The 18,066-nt window shown below is 40.1% G+C and overlaps 1 protein-coding gene across 4 annotated transcripts in view; it reads right to left on the bottom strand.

Moving 5' to 3' along the window:
- OSBPL9 (oxysterol binding protein like 9) overlaps nucleotides 1-18,066 on the bottom strand; it is a 185,899-nt gene that overhangs the window by 26,504 nt on the left and 141,329 nt on the right. For 2 of the 4 annotated variants that reach the window (XM_069863114.1, XM_069863115.1), the window contains exon 4: nucleotides 10,922-10,998. The exons of 1 other annotated variant lie outside the window; for it this stretch is intronic. In XM_069863114.1, coding sequence (XP_069719215.1) covers nucleotides 10,922-10,998 — 77 coding nt within the window. Of the gene's footprint in view, nucleotides 1-8,843; nucleotides 8,865-10,921; nucleotides 10,999-18,066 lie in introns of those variants that run through there. One more of the 4 variants, XM_069863116.1, reaches the window with a different exon arrangement.

The following is an 18,066-nucleotide window of genomic DNA, read 5'->3' as shown; positions in this document are numbered from 1 at the left end:
CTGGCCAACCTAGTCCTTTACAGCTATAATGATTCGCATCCTTGGCACTACACTTGATTTTTTACATTTTGTTGCACGTGTGCCAACAAGGACAAAGTTGCAATGCCATGAGAATGATCACTTCTATATTTTTCTTGCTTGCAAATTTGTTTCCCTTAATAATGTAAGACTCAAAGAACACATGGCATATAACATAATCCCTACCTGTAAACTGATAAACCACATATCTAAAGACCTGAACAAACTCCCACTGGGTTGCCACTTCTTTAATTATAGGAAAGAAAAGAGAACATTCTTGATACTGATTACTTCTGACCTCACACATGTAAACACATTTAAGGTTTATATAATACCTTTAATGCCAATGGAACTGCAAAACAAATATTGGAGCACTCCCAGCTTAAAAAAGAGTTGTACAATGCCAGTTAAATATATAAGAGGGGAAAAAAAACAATGAAGGATAAAGAAACAAACATCAGTTACAAAAGAAACATAATCCTGAGAATACCACAGCAGTGACAAGGCTTTCCTACTAGCCTAAATACTTTCACTTGTATTCACACTGATCTAAAATAAGACATCTTCACTTCAAACTCTTACCAAACCATCAAATGTGCTGTTTTGACTGCTGAGAATCTCAGGAGTCTGAAAGTGTAAAGATCAGCCAGTGAGGAAAAAAATGCATAAGGGAAGATGGGTGAACCATATTTGTAAAATTCCATATTAGCATAACATTTTCTTTTGACAATGTTTGCTCTGTCCATACAGACAGTTTCTCTCATTTTTATATAATAATGGGCCATCATATTAAGAGCCTTACTGATGGCTCTTTAGAGGTGTGAACATTTGCATGTCGTAGAGGAACCATTTGCTCTTTCATCTGTCAAACTGCGTGCACAGCATCAGGCACATCCTAGAACATAAAGCCATATACTGCTTGGAGGAGATATTATTCTTTATTCATTTGCCAAATCTTAAACTGTGCCATAGACGCCCAGGTCTTGACAACAGTTCTCCGTCAAGCTATCCATACCGACTAGTTTGTAAAGCAGCATAAAAACACCACCATTCACCTTGTATGACGTGATCCACACTGGACAAATTCAGAAACAGTGTTTTGAAACAAGGAGGAAGAAGGAGAGAAAAGAAAGAACCATTTTAACTATGCCAAGAAATTAAGACAAAGAACACCCAGTGTAACAAGTTGTCAGAAAGAAACTAATAGCCAGAAGGGAGAGTCCTATAGACCAAGAAACTTGACACTTACTCAAACTAGTCAAGTTTAAATGACACTGAAACTACATCTGAAACTTTCCCCAAGTTACAAGAGAATGGACAAGAGAAAATGGCCCCCAAGTTGCGCCAGGAGAGGTTTAAATTGGATATTAAGAAAAAATTCTTTACTGAAAGGGTGGTGAAGCATTGGAACAGGCTGCCCAGGGAAGTGGTGAAGTCTCCACCCCTGGAGATGTTCAAAAAGTACTTGGATGTGGCACTTCGGGACACGGTTCAGTAGCCATGGTAGTGTTGGGCTGATGGTTGGACAGGCTGATCTCAGAGGCCTTTCCCAATCTTAATGATTCTATGATTCTACAAGTCTATATGAAATTAGTATTCCATGCCCTTGTTGAAAACAGTTACCTGTACAGCTAGCAGTCAACACCCTCATTTCAGTAAATGGTTGAGCATGCTCAGTTAAAAGATTCCAGCACTCAGGTTTCAGATATTAAAATTACATGAACCATACAGGAAATTTCTGCTGAAGATACTATATGCAAAAATATATTTAATGGTGCAAGCTATCTGTATGCTGCATAAAAATACTGATTTTTAGTTCAGGCATCAGTCTACTATCCATCACTACTAATATGTAACAATCTGTTATTTTTAGTGGTGGCTTAAAGATAAAATGCCATTCTTCAATTACAGCCTCTTAGCACTTAAGGAAAAGCTGATTACAACATTTACTGTTACAACTGAACAGACATCCACATCAAACAGAGTGATAACTGTGACCTAAACAGTTCTATTAGAAAGGTAAAACTTCAATCAATGCAAAGCTAAAGATATGAAACAAAGTATAGTGTCAAGCTGACACAGCACAGAAATTAAACACAAAAATTATTTTGAAAAGCAGAGGCCCTTAGAGCTGCAGTACTTCACTGGCTTGCTGTTGGTTTTATAACAGTTTAGATGAAATTTGATAACCTACTGAGCAAATTTACTAGTCTGTGTTAGATGAGATTAGGTAAATAAATTTAAGTCCGCATGTCGCTTTAAACTTGAAAATCCAAGGATAATTGGAGTTAAAAATATCAAGATTAGCAATAGTACAGAAAAAAAACACTGTACAAATAGCAAACAAAATTAATTGTTTTTTCAAACCCAGCAGTAATTTAGAAAGAACAGCTATGCAAAGTACAGATTTGCATGACAGATACTCATTTCTTCCTTATCTGGTCACCAAAAGACAAACTAGAGGAAAAAAGGAGACTGGTTCTTTCTTCCCCCTTCTTTCTTCCCCTGCAGGAAATGAGGCTTCAGAAAAAAAAATGGGTGAGCAGAGTCAATAGAACGGCACTTAGCAGCTTGTTAAACACGGAAATTAGGAAACTGCACAACTGAACTAGCAATCAGATTCTTAGGAGAAAATTTGTGTGATATGCTGCTCACTTTTCATAAACTGACAAAGGATGTTGCCTGTAGATATTGTTGAACTTCCACCCTTGGAGGGCAAAGCCCACAATTCAACTGACTTTGACCCCACACAACCTGATCTAACACAAAAGTTGTTCTCACAATGAGAAAGGGCTTGGACCAGGTGACTTCCAGAGGTCTCCCCCAGTTATGCTATCTTCAAATTACAAAAAAAAAAAATAGGAATCCAGACTATTTTTAGATCTTCAGAAATACACTGATTCCTTCCTTCAGTCAGTGCCAATTCAAAGTAATCTAACATGGTTTTCCATCGAGTATCTAGCTTTATTAGTAAGTACACTTTATTTCCTCTAATACATAATACTCTGCGTTCACGTAAATTTTAAGGAATTAACAGTTACATTACTAGATTAAATATCTCCAGAAGCAAGTAATTTATATAACTTGTAGTCTGCCCATCACCTCTCAAAAGAATACATTTGGTATCCAGCTCCTTCCTACAAAGAAACTCCCACTTGATAACAACTTTACAGCAAAGAAATAAAGCTAACACAGCCGTCTTCCCCTCATCCATCCCTCACTCCTTCCTACAACTTCTGGATGTCTCCTTCAAGACATATCAAAAGCTGAAAGACGTCACAGTACAGGGCACACCCCAGTCCTAGTGTTCGTAGGTAGCAAGGAGAAAGCGGCTCCCACCAGTGAGTGCACTGACTGACCCACTCAGTGGTTTCCCAGTGTGATCTGCACAATACCCACTAACCTGGATTGAGCAGATGGGATGGTTATCTTAGGAAAGGGTTTATACACTGGTCTGACATTGAGTAAAGAACTCTGAGTCCTACAAAATTATTCCTTTCATACACATCCCTTTTATGGGAGGGAGTAAACAGGAGCATGACAACAAAACATAAATACATATTATGAGCTTTATTTCCATTACGGCACTGCTAGAGCTAAGGGAGTTTATATGTTGTTTCCTTGTCCTTCAAATTAGAAGTCATGTATATCACTAATGCATTTGTATTCAAAACTTGTCCATGTTGAGAAGTAATTCCAGTCCAATTTAAACCTGTTCTTTCAAACTAGGACGAGATGAAAAGATTGCGTCATCCTCAGGACCATAACAGAAAAATTCTAATGTATTTCCCAAATAAAAGCATTCCAGTAATGGCTGCTGTGGAAAATGAACAGTGATGAAGGCAAAGAAACAAAGAAAAAGATAGAGGCAACAGTCAAGACTTGACAAGAGCTGTCCTCATAGGATAGCTTTACTGGGGAAGGAAAAGAGAAAGCCGTACAGATCAGACTTTCTTATCTTTTAGAAGATACTTCTGCTGTATGCTTAATCTAATTAGGATTCCAAATACAACAACAAAAAAATTTTGTGCAAGCTAGTTTAAAGAAGTGAATAAGAGTGTTTTCCCTCTATCTGCAACACCTCATCAGAAACATCCCCTGACCAGCACATTTCATTTGGTGGAGTAGGGCATTGCCTGCAAGAACCACTGATAGAAAACTGAAGAACAACAACAAATCGACCAGGAAGGCACTACACACTAGCACCTTTTTGCTTTTTTATTTGTAGCAAAGACAATCATATTTTTCTCTCTGCTAGATTTTTAAGCAATATTTAAAGCTCAGAATGTAAATGCCTCAAACTAAGTTTAAAACAAATGCATGAGTTCGTGAAGGCGCACAAGCCTTCCAAACAGTCACAATATCGTGCTTCTTAAAAAAAAAAAAATCTGCTTTGCAAAACACAAAATGCTTAGCAAAGACTGTGTAGCTAGAGATATTATCAGGTCTTCCAGGAAAACAGAGTTCAAAAAACCACAAGCATTTACATACTGGTGTAAAATTCTGTCATTAAAGCATAGGTTACTCTTACTGAACCCTCACAAATACTAAGTATACCCTAAAGTAACCCATGTAACTTATTATGAGTGTAGAGGCGTGCTGCTTGCTTAGTCACTATCATAGCTACATTGTTAGTAAAATTCAAAAAAGGGAAGCAGGCCTGCTAACTCTGTGTCCTCCCAACAGCACTTGAAACAGATCTATATTGCACATATTCTTAATCTAAAAGAACCTGTTCTTGGATTTACGCAAGTGTTCTTGACTCACACTAGGCACAAAGTTGAAAAGCCAGTGAGTAACAATATAAGATACTTAAGAGAAGCATATAAGGAAGTTCAACTTTTATTCTTTTTTGCAGCTTTAGAAAGTTCATCAAAAATCCTGGTTAACATGATACTAAGTGAACTGCTACTAGCAACACAGTTTCACAAGCTCTTTACACCACCATAAGGGAAGGAGAAACAGATCAGTTCTCCTGTTATTTATATTTTGACCTTACTCTGCTCTTTCTTTTGAGTCAGCATCAACATTTACCTTGCCACATAATCAACCTGATGTCGAAAATAATCTGGGTTAAAACTAAACCCAGAAAGGGAGGGCAGCAGGAAAAGTAGATTTAATTTGCGCCAATTCTGAATCTAGTTGCAAATTCAGCTACTCTTGCCACACTGCATCTTCCCGTTTGCTAGGAGAAGCGAGATGGGACTGCATCTGGCAGCAGCTCCAGCATGGTGTAACTCTTAATATTTAAGCCATCGTATCACTCTTCTCAGCAACCATCCCAGATCCACTGCTTAGAATTAGTTTTCTTACCCTACTATTTGCTACTTAAGAAGTAAACATCTTGTTTACATTATGGAGCTATCAAGCTACAGAGCAATTTATTTTTCTTAATTGCTTTCACTTTTAAGGTGGTGAGAAACAGTAATTTCAGTTCTTTTGTTTCTACTGCAGTCCACTTAGATGCTGAAATAGTTTGGGGCAGTACCAGAAGGGCTTTCCTAATTTTGGGTAGAGAATCCTTGGTAGTCTGCAAGTATTTAAAGACTCTCTAACAAGAAATATCACAGTTGTATCTACTCGGAAAGCATGAAAGACACCTTATTTGTAGAATATGCAAGATTGAGCTTTGTGGCTTTATTTATTTTTAAAACAAGTTGGTAATTATTTTTTACACAATTCCCAACAGCCTCTTTAGTTGTTACTTTAAGACACTTAACAAGATGCTCTGGCAGCACTAGATGGCAGAAGGGAAAAGTACTTTTCAAGACATGGGATTTAAGGCAAGAATGAGTGTGAAAGCTTCAGCTAACGGGAGGAAGGAGAAGGGGGAAAAAAGGTAAATAAAAAAAGTAAAACTCATACCTCCAGCTCAAGGGTGAGTGTGACTCCTACAGACAGGATCCTAACACTACCAGAACATGTAATGTAACACACATTCAGCCATTTAGAATGTTAAGATTTAGTCATTTTTTTAATGAATTCCCTTGAGTCATGAAACGAGTGTAGTTACTGGTGTTTTTCAGGAACATTCATATTTTAACAGTGGTCCTTGCGCTTTTCAGATCAAAGAAGAAAGTTACTGTGGTCCTAAACAAAATTAGTTATCTTCAAGGGGTTTCCATATAGAATTCCAGAGCCAAAAAGCACACGCAGCACTAGGGTGCCACTTGACAGTCAAACAAAGAAAGCAGGACATCCACACTAAACAAGATGACTAGAAGCAGACCCTGTCTGAATGGGACTGCTGGTTGCTGGTAAGATGCTACTGAGGAACAAAAGAAAATTAGAGATAACTTATCACCTTCCTACATCTGCCCAGACAAACAAGAAACCTAAGCCACAATACACCTTCACTCCATTCACACCCTTCCCCTCTCCTCTGGTGGGTATGACGCAACTGATGTGCTACCACTGCAAAGCCACTGACCTGGGTAATGCCACAACATTGGGAGGGATAAGGAAAAAAACACTGCTGGATTCAGAATGGCACTTCCAACACTATCGTACCATCTACTGTTCAAGGACTTTTCAAGAGACAAAGCTAATGCTAGAATAACTATGCATATTTTTAGTAATGCCTTTAATATAAGAACATAAAAAAACACAGCAAGCAGCACAGATTTCAGAGAAACTATATTACAAGCTTATGTGAAAAGTTTCCTCCCTAGTCCTCTTCCATTTGCATACAATGTTACTAATTGTCAGCTCCCTGGACAGCTGGGATCCCTTTACTCCTTCTATGTATTTATGACTCAGTTGCTTTCTCAGTTCCTTGACTTTTCCTCATTCTTGTATGTTTAGGTTAGTTGCAGGCACGAGAAATGTGTTTAATAATTATATTTTTAAGTGTTTCAAGACCACTTCCATTATGAAGACTGAAGGACAACACAGTAGGACACTTAGGCAAAAATACAATTTGTGTATTGGGCTTATGTGACAAGGTTTTGGTAGCAGGGGGCTACAGGGATGGCTTCTCTGACAAACTGCTAGAACTTGCCCCATGTCCAGTGGAGCCAATGCCAGCCAGCTCCAAGACAGACCCAGCCGAGCCCATCAGCAACAGCAGTAGCACCTCTAGAATAACATATTTCAGAAGTAGTGTGAAATAGCAGCAGAGAAAGAAGTGAGATTACATAAGAGAAACAACTCTGCAGGCACCAAGGTCAGTGAACGAGGAGAGGGAGGAGGTGCTCCAGGCACTGAAGCAGAGATTCCCCTGCTGCCTGTGGTGAAGGCCACAGAGAAACAGGCCCTGCCCCTGCAGCCCATGGAGATCAACGGTGGAGCAGATATCCACCCGCAGCCTGAGGAGGACACCACACTGGAGCAGGTGGATCCCCAAAGGAGGCTGTGACCCCATAGGAAGCCCACGCTGGAGCAGTCTGTTCCTGAAGGACTGTGCCCTATGGAGATAATCCATGCTGGAGCAGTTCATGAAGAACTGCAGCCTATGAGAGGGGCTCACGTTGGAGAAGTTTGTGGAGGAGTCTCCTATGCGAAGGACCCCACACTGCCACAGGAAGAGAGTGTGAGGAGTCCTCCCACTGAGGAGGAAGGATGGGTACTATGTATGATGAATCCACTGCAACCCCCACTCCCTGTCCGTCGGGGCTGCTGTGGGGAAGGAGGTACAGAAAACAGGAAATTACGTTGAACCCATAAGAAGGGGGGGTGGGAGGATGGTGTTCTAGATTTGGTTTTATTTCTCATAATCCTGCTCCGAGTTGATTGGTAATAAATTATTTTTCTCCCCAAGTCAAATCTGTTTTGCCTGTGACAGTAATTGGTGAATGATGTCTCGTCCCACCAGATTTGCGTTACATCTTCTCTCCCCTGTCCAGCTGAGGAAGTGGAGCGATAGAGCAGCTTTGGCAGGGATGGGGCATCCAGCCAGGGCCAACCCATCACAATTAGGAAGTCTAATCAGACTAGAGAGCACCCAGACACCACTTCACCTCTCCACCTCACATTAATCCCTTATCCCTTCTGATTCAGTTCACACAACACATGAACTACCCACATTTCAGTATGCTTTCTCGCATCTAGCAGATGTGTGTTAGACACCAAGAAGAAAACTTAATCAAAGCCCGACTTTCCAAACTTGAACACTCCCATACCAGAACAGGCAGACTGAAAGTAGCATGAAAATCGAGAAAAATATGCAGAAAATGTACTAGATTTTGGACAAACGGCACATAAAGGCTTTCTGATAGGCAACCAAGTTTCCATTTGTGACAGAACCCATGAACCTAAGAAATACCCTTCCAGGAAATAATCTCTGCTACAGCACTCAAGCCTCAGCCATTCCTGTTCAGCCAATAATCCTCCCAAAGAACTCATTTGACTTTCCCGACCTCGTAAAAAGGAAAGCAAAAGAACATCAAGCGTGCGAAGCGGCATTTTGGTTGAAGCGTTAACCGAAACCAAGGATGTCTGTGTACAAGGGGCTCCCGCGACCGGATGAAGCATCGGGGCGCACGGGGACTCAGCGGCGCTTCGGTGAGAAACCGAACCCGATCCCGGAGACCCTGCCGGACCCCCTGCCTGCCTCCCTGGCCGAGCCTGCTCCTGGGGGGCTGAACCGGGAGAGGGATGGGGGGGAAGGTGCCCCGGGAGAGGGATGGGGGGGAGGGGGAAGGTGCGCCGGGAGAGGGATTGTGGGGGAGAAGGTGCCCCGGGAGAGGGATGGGGGGTGGGAAGCTGCCCCGGGAGAGGGATGGGGGGGGTGCCTCGGGAAATGAGGGACAGAGGGAGGTGCCCGGGTGGGGGGAGCTACCCCAGGCAGGGGCACCCGCCAGCCCTGCCGCCTGCCCTGTACTCACCCCGGCCATCCCTCCGCTTGGGGGTGGCGGCCCGGCGGGCCCCGGCAGCGCCGCCTCCGGCGGGGGGAGCGGAGCGGAGCAGGGGGCCGGGCCGGGCCTTGGGGGGCGGGGGGGGGCGGGCAGGGCCCCCGCGAACGAGGCGGGCGGCGATTGGCGGGCGGGGGTCGCGCCCCTCCCTCCGGCGGGCACGGGAGCCGCTCCGCGCACTGAGGAACCCGCGGCGGCTCGGCAGGTCGCGGCCCCGCAGAGGAGGAGCCGAGGGAGCCGCTCCCCGGCCCGAGCGGCACCCGGGCTGGAGGAGGCTCCTGGAAAACACCGGGGGGCCCGCAGCTGCGGCCCACCAGGTATTGTGCTCGATGCTGGACGTGTTTAAGATGGATGAGGAGTTGTTTCTTACTCATCAGTCCTAGATTTTTAATTATTCCTTCAAACGTTACTAGATAAATTACTGACTTAAGGTTTTTAAATCTAAATAAGCCTTACCTGTTTGAAAAGCTCCTGGAACGTGAGCGGGTTATGTAACAGGAAACGCTTCCATTAATAGCTGCCATCATAAAATCTATGTCTGCCAATAAAACCACCATCACGATTCCCAAAGAGTGGGGCAGTGCGTATTTTAATAAAACCACAGCATGTTCTGCCGTTTCATAGCATCATAGAATCCCTAGGTTGGAAAAGACCCATCGAATCATCGAGTCCAACCACGATCATCAAGTCCAACCATTTCTGTAGTCTATCTCCAAGCCATAAAAAGTCTTCCAGGTGAAGAAAACTACAGACTCCTCTTACTTCATTTCAGACCCTAATCAGGGCTGCTTATGCTAACCTATTCTCTTTCTCTCCTCAAGCTGAGGATGGGGAAAGAGGAATCCCCTGGGAGGCTGCTCAGCCCTTCAAAGTTAGCACGTTGTCCTCCAGATAATCTCTGCCTCCTCACACCCACTGAAGAGCAGAGTTCTTCCGTCTATGGTCAGCTACTGTGTCCAGATGGAGAGATTACTTCTAAAATATCCCTGACACGTTACCAGGGATACAAAGCTGATTGTCAAACTTGACTTTTTATCCAGAGATCTGCTCTCCACTAGAAAATGTGTAGTGGTCTTTAATAAGTCAAAAAAGGTTGAAAATCACTGTTTAGCAGGAAGTTAAGGTGAATTGACTGAGATAGCACAAGTGCCTAAAGTTGAGATAAATTCAGGCTTGTTGTAACTCTTAAGATTGGGCAAATGTCACCTACATTGGTGTTTATAAGCTGCTTCTCTTTCTGTGATATTAGAGATTTTAATATATCTTTCTTTGTACAGTGTCCATCATTAAGAGACCTAATTCTCTCTTGTTTTACTCCAAAAGCATTCCAAACCTTTATTCAACACAAATAACAAATACCTGTTCTAAGATTTTTACATTGTCATCAGACACCTTTGTGGTACAAACCAAGTATCAGAAAATCCCTTTCATGAAGAGACTGGGTTTCTCTCCAGTATTAGCAAGCCTTACAGACGTGTCTGAGTCTAGATCATTGCCAGGAACTGATTTTGGATAACCAGAGCTAGGAACCACCCTCAGTCCAAAGATCTGTTTTCAGAACCAGAAAACTACCAGTGTCCAGCTTGCACAGTGAATTCACACATAAGCTATTTACCATTTTTGTCATTCAGAAAGAGGTTCCATGCTGCAGTTACATTTTAATTTCAAATTAGGTGGTGTACAAGCACACTACAGGCTCGCAGATCTCTCGTTCTGCTTGACCCAGAAAGGGCTAACTCCCAGCTTAACAATGACAACAAAAAAAACCCAAACAGGAATTAAATGAGCTACTATCAGTCTAGAATCACAAATTGAAAATATGAGTTAATAAAAATAAGTTATATACTGACTTTTCATGATAGTAAGACAAGAAAAAAGTAACAGAAAGACTCAAACCTCACCTCAGGTACCTATACTAATGTGATCTCATATCTGACTGCACAGGCCATAGAACAGCCAGTTGTTATACAAGATAGCAGTCATGTCATTATATTTCATTGCTTTGCAACAAAAAGAAAGTAAACAAAGTTAAAAGTGAAAGTGAAACTTGCCTGAAGTTGGAGAGTATGGCGGAGAATGGTGTCCTCTAGAGCATGAATCCACTTCTCTCTCTCATCTGCATCACGAGCTGAAAAAAATATTCAGAAGAGATTGTTAAATTATGTGCAGCATACTGAAAGCCATATGCAAACTGATCAGATGTCCTCACAAAATACCGAAATTAAACCATACTATCGTTGTTAAGTCACAGCAAGGACATAATTCCACCATTGTCTTAATGTCCTGTTTACTTTTCCATGGTTACACCTCTGTAACATTACTGTGTTAATCTACTCTATGGTGCTGGAGAGATGTTTTAAATAATCATGCACGCAAAAACTTCTACGCTTTGATAAGAAATTTTATTCTAGTAATGACTCTCTACCATATATGTCAAACAAAAAAACTTAAATATAATAAAGTTCTGTTGCTATTTATGCTTATCTGTCCTTTGTTTTTAGGGGCATACATAAGAAGAGAGTTTGCACAGGCATTCCCCACATAATTAAGTAATTTTTATTTTTTCTTAGTTGTGAGAAGCTGTTTAACTTGTAATAAATTATCCTGTAATTCTACTCTAGTGTGGACACAGTAACTTTGAATATGTTAGCCTTCCAGGTATGGATACTTAGGACAAACACCAACTCTAACAGGTCATCAGTGTGAATAAAGAAGCACAAGGAATAAGCCAGAATATATAGTAAACGTTTTTCAAACACAAGACAATCCTGCTTTAAAACTAAGCAGAACCTGAATCGTGTGTTGATGACAACACACACACCAACAGCTTCATAATTCTGCCACAGACCACCATACAGTTTTAATTAAGAATCCAACTCAGGAAGTTGACAATTAGGCTTTTCAGTTGCAGATGATGATAGTTAAGAAAGTGATATATTAAGTGATGATTAAAGAAGGCAGTGGATGGCTTCCAGGACTTGAGGGACAAGGAACAGGAGCTGGAGAAGGAAGATGAAGAACAGATCAAAACAGACCAAGGACTATCATTGTCTTTCTTCTCCCCCATTTTTTCCCCTGATACTGCTTTTCTTCCTCCCCTCCCAAGTACAGAATGGCACCTTTACATTGCTAGTTTGAAAGAGCTCCTTGCTGTGCTTTAAGTATTTAAAAAACACAGGAGCAGACTCCAGGTGAAGAGAGAAGAGAAAAATCCAGAGGCATTATGCAGACTATAAACAAACTGACCCATATAAAGATTTACAATAGTTATTGACAATTGTTTCTAGTTCCTCACTCAAGTGGAAGGTATTAAGAAGAAACAGGAAGCCTGCTAAAAGCAAGGAAAGCTGAAGTGAGCCAGCACCTATTATGAATCACAGAACTAAGATTTCTATCTTACTTATTTGTTATGGAGTTCAGAGGAAACAGCTGCAAGTTATTATATGAAATGTACTCTCAGCCTCAAAATGCTTTGTTTTTAATGTTCCCTTTCTCACCCTTAGGTTTCCATTGCTTTTATCCTTTGGAATTCTACAGCTCAAACCCATCCGTACTCAAAACCACCAGAGGTCTTCCAAATATCTTCAATAAACTCTCCTTTAGGAAATTATTTATTACTTTTTCACACATCCATTCCTATAAAGGGTATTTCATTGGGCAGAAGGAATGAGGGAGGGAGAACTGGAAATCCACAGAAGAATCTCCCTCTCATGCCCCTCTGCCTGCAGGAGGAACCTGTCAATCATTCTGAGACTCCTCAGATAAAATCCTCTCAATATCACAATAAACACACTACATTGCTTACTGCAGTATATACACTAATCATGTCAAATTAACAAAACCACCAGGAAAGATTGACAATTTATGCATCTGTGAGGAATATGTAAGAATGTCTTCTTAATACAGGAACTTGTACTTGGTCTTACTGATGAGGTGGCTTCACAAAGCAGTGGGGCAAAACTTTATATGCAAAGTAAAAGTAAAAGCCTAGTTTGAAACCTAGCTACATATTTTTTAAAAAAAAATACATATTTTCCCCGATATTGCAAGTCAGTCCATATTCATCGTTCTTTTAAAATAAAAAACTGTGATCAGTCACCATAGGTATTCTGCAAACGATACCATTAACCTGCATAAATGCAAACTACACATAAGGGAAAGTGACTATTCAAAGCAGTCTCACATGCACAAAGGAAACCTGTAGGAAAATGTTATGACAATTATATGTTACTTGGAGCATCAGGTATATAACTGTCCTCCAGGAACTGTTGCAAGTATTACAAAGCTGAATTTTGCCATGTGTAGTACTCTCAAAAAGCTCATTAGAAAGAACTTCCAACTTACAGGGGCTCCTCCTTTCAGTTCTCTGTATTTTAACAAAAAAGCTGAAGTAGGTGCTATGGACCAATTTATAACACAGCAAAACTAGACAGGATGAAGGAACAGAAACCCTATGACCTCTGCCCAGAAGAATGCATTAAGCCAAATAAATTTTGCAATGTGCAAGTTATAATTTTTCTTTTCACATTATATGTATCTGTGCACACAAACACACTGTTCTTTCTTCACAGCACAGCTTACACTTTAACGCTAATTTCAATTACCAAACTTGTCAATTAGAATCAGGTATATTCTCCCCTGACAGTAATTTTAATGTTTATTAGCTTCTTTGGTTCTGCTTAACAAGAACAGACCCCTTTTCCTAATCCTGACAGACATACTAATCTAGTATATGCTTCTTGCACCAGTTACCATTGAACATATAACAGACAAAATTACCTCTGTCATTAATCTACCTGTACTTCAAGCATATCAATATTTCAAATGTGTTTTCAAAGTAGCAGTGGTCAACATATTTTGATGTCTGTAAGGTTTCTTGGGTTTGCTTTCTGTTTCTTTGTGTTTCTTTTCAATCAATCATCTCCCAGTCCCAAAGAACATCTTATTGGGAACGGGTACAAGCCACTGAGAAGCAAGTAACTCACTCAGGCGATAAAAAATTGTGAGCAAAAAACTTGAACACAGAATTTATTTGATGTAAAAAAGGAACAATTCAAACTGCAGACCAGTGAATTAATCCTTGTATTGCAACAGAGTTCTTATGACCTTCCACACTGCCAACAAAAAGAGGTCACTGTGTTAAATACTGATCTCCATATACAGTAGCCCATTAGTAAAGGTTATCACAATAACATTTGCGTGTGAAGCACTGACAGAACAGAGAAGGCTACAGCAACAGAGAAGACCTAGAAACCAACCTATCGGTACAGTCCAAACTGACTTTCCCGTGCTCATAAATAAAGTAAACTTTCAAAGCTTCTGTTCCTCCAACTTTCCTTTATAAAGCTCTTTCTGCTGGACTTCAGCAGAAGGAAAAAAAGCTGTATTTTTTCCTCATACACCAGACATTGCAAACGTATGATCAATCCTTAGGTAGAACACATGAATCGCATCAATGCTGCTACTGGCTATGATAAATCCAAAACACTGCCAGAAGACTGCTTACTCCGTGGAGATACAGCATTGTAACATTTCAAGCACTCTCTTCAGGACAGTGGTTTAACTTTCAGACTGTTCATCATCAACATGAGATCCTTCTGGCTCTCCTCCATACGCTTTTATAAGAAAATCATGGAGAAAACAGTAGGATGCAGTTTTTAGTAAAAGTTATATTAAATCTAATCAAAATGGCTGCTGTGAGATTAGGTGCAAGTAAAAGCTCCCTAATGGTAAAAGCAATTTAGAACTGAACGGCTGCCAAAAGATCACTGATGAAAAAAAATCAATGGGAACATTCAAAAAAGAGATTAGCCAACACACTCAGAAACAATTTATGGGAAAAACCTACACACAATGGTCAGAGATCATTATCCATCCATCTGTAGGGAAAGCTAGCCATCCCAGACATTTTTCATTTAAAACAGACAACTTTGGCCAAACAAAAGGCTCTAATATTTTTTCAGCTAAAAAGTCTGTGATGCACACTATGTAATATCCACTCTGCATCAGCAAACGCTGGAGGCTTTCTTCAGCAGACAGGGGATAAGAACACTTCGCTCATTAGTCTGATGTTCCTGTCTCCAGTACTCTGAAACCACTCCAGCCTTTTTCATTATTTGATCAGGATCCATTTTAAAGTTAATTTCTCCCCCTAATTCCTATGGGAATGCTACTCCAGAATTTCTTTTTGCCAATGTATTTGGGATAAGGCAATTATTATAAAGACCAAGGAATTTCACTAGTACCTGTGCTTATACAAAAATGGAGGAAAAGTATCTGGTCTCTCCTGACACAAAACTTCTAGAAAGAGAAGAAGGGCAGGGGCCAAGAGAGAGAAATGAGTTACTTTTTCCTAGGCTGACTCTAGGATAACGGCTTTACAAAAGACAAATAAGAAACACTGAGACATCTACGTGAGAAACAACTAGCAGTTAAAAAGCTTAAAGGTGTTACTTCAGCTGTTTATAAGTGATTCAAATTATTTTCTTATACTAATCAGAAAAATAAATTAAATAGAGGAGTGCATTCCACCACAGTAATATTCATATTGGTTCTTAGTCTGATGGGTTAATGCAATAGTCACCTTGTCAGATGAAACTGAATTTTAACTAGGGCATCAAATATCCACCAAAATATGAAGAGTGTCTGCAGTTCAGAACAGCAACAGTCCCTCTGCTTTTCTCTATTTTGTGTCAGAATCATTAACTTGTTTTTTCCTGCAATTTATCAGTGAACATTTGCAGATAGAACCGGCTAAATCCACCCAGAGTTATACCTCCACTGCTGCGTGCAAGAGGCTGGAATCAATAATGGCTGAAAACCTGGAAATTTTCTGTGATTATATCAGTTAAACTACAGTAACATTTTGTAGAGGAACTAGTATCTATGAGCTAGATTACATTTTGTTCCCACATGCTTAACCTCTCACTCCTCTGTGTCCATGGCACATCCTTTGTAAGGGACCGGTATAATTTTTTGTGACGCCTCAGGCATGCTTGAAACAAACCATGGGAACTTAACACAAACACAGTCCTATTTATGACTAGTTCAGAGAAGCACATGTGAGAAGTATGTAATTGTATTACAGTAAGATACGATAGTATTTTTAAAGACATGTTTTTTCAATCTGGTTGAGCTTATTCACAAGACATTTTAGCATCCATTTGATATTAAAAAAAAATCTGAACTCTTTCTTAGAGGACTCACAAAGCAAGAAAAGCCATTACTTTGCCAAGAAGAAAATAACAGAACGAAAAAAGTACTAAAGATAAAAATGACTGCTTTTGCTGAGGAATTTCTGTAATTCAGAAAAGTGATGTTTTATACCTTCTAAAATAGTCCTTTATCTCTGAATTTCCTGAACTGCCAGCTCAGATATGGCAGGGATCTTAAGCTCTATTCTAGGAGGACAAGAAGGCAAATGAAATGCAACTACATTTTCCAAATAGAGAAAAAATTTTGTAATTTAGGAGTTCCTGTAATATTTACTTTGCTGCGAAGAGATTATATGTGTTTACATAATGTATACCAAATGTTAAAGGAAAGCATAAAACAGATTACTTTTTCTAGCTTAAGCTTGATAGCATCTGAAGATTAGATATAAACAAGTTTAACAACTCTGCTCCACGATACAGCGTTTACCACTAGCATTTCTAGGTCACGCACAGCAGTACTTGGAAGACAGAATATACAAAACATATCACCTCAGAATTAGCATACAGGCACTTTGTTTTTTCCTGTGTTCATCTACATAGGTATCAGATGAAAGAAAAAACTCAAGAATTAGTTAAAAAATCACTAGATTACTTATAAACACAACGTACTGTCACACAGTGAAATGCATATTTTATTTTCATTCACTATGACCTACTTACAGGCAGAACTCAGTAAAAAAAAAGTCTATCACACCCACACAGTCAATAGAGTCAATTATGCAGCCTTCATTCTGACACTGATTTTTATGCAAAATTCCTGTATTTTCTCATGCCAATGCGGAACTATTGTAGTATCTTTACGCACAAATAACCAGATGATAGACGTGAAATTCTGATTGTTGAGATCAATAGGATTTTTGCCCTCAATCTCAATGGAGAGAGATTTTATCGGTAGAGCCCAATAGGGTGGAAAAGTCACACATCAATGGGCTGTTCTGTGATTAAATGTCTTTTTAAAGTCACCGAGGGCCTTTCAAATCACAGAAAAACAAAAATGATGAAGCAGGGTTTCATACAAGCCTACAAAAATAGTACAGTCCCATTGCTTACAAACACCCTTCAAACCTGTAGCTCCCACAGCTAGCAGCAGGTTGAAATGGTCGCAGTACCTTATTTCCTCTGTATCATAATTTTGGAATTGTCACAATCATTACTCTCCCTTCTACTGATCTTCCTCCTGATGCCACTCCCTACCCACATGTATAAATCAACCCTTATTTTCTTCTGCAGGTGTTTGGCCAGCCTGATCTCCCTGTACCTACTGAAGACTCAAGCACTCATAGAATGGGTTGGGTTGGAAGCAACCTTAAAGATACTCCAGTTCCAACCTCCCTGCCACGGGAAGAGACGCCTTCTGCTAGATCAGGCTACTCAAAGCCTCATTCAGCAAAAAAAGGGAAAGCTTAGTCTCGCCCAAAGAAAAAGCTTCAAATGCTCTCCTGTGTACAATGTATTCGTATCATTCCTCTGTGATCTTGGGAAAGCAGCTAAGCTGCTGTTTCACTGTTGCCTAAACCCAAATGCTGTTTTAGCAAGCTTTAGAATCAGTCCATAAACATACCTTCAAGTGGAAACTTATGCGACAAAGGATATACAACATCAAGATGCTCTTAGTTCTTTCTGGGAATTCATACACAACGTGTAATTTCATAATTAAACATTTCTGAATGTGGGACAACCTGCAAGTGTCTGGGTTTTCACTAGAAAAAGTCAATATTTAAATATTAACAACAGTAACATTGAATAATACTTTTTATAGTATATTGTGTGGAAATGGCTTTCAAGGTGTGTTTGCATTTGAAAGCCACAGTAGATCACACTGAACTAACTCAGAAACTGCTAGTTTAAGGTAGAAATAATTTTCTGGGTTGAACTAAAATACCTCAAAATAGAAGAACAAAAACATAACCATTTTCCTTAGACAATAATATAGTTCTTATTTAACAGGTCAAACTCAAGTTTAGCACTACTTGGAATTTCTT

Source organism: Phaenicophaeus curvirostris, chromosome 8 (assembly GCF_032191515.1).
Source record: "Phaenicophaeus curvirostris isolate KB17595 chromosome 8, BPBGC_Pcur_1.0, whole genome shotgun sequence".
NCBI lineage: Eukaryota > Metazoa > Chordata > Aves > Cuculiformes > Cuculidae > Phaenicophaeus > Phaenicophaeus curvirostris.
The sequence above is the reverse complement of the archived record's forward strand: the minus strand, read 5'-3'. Positions and strand labels throughout refer to the sequence as shown.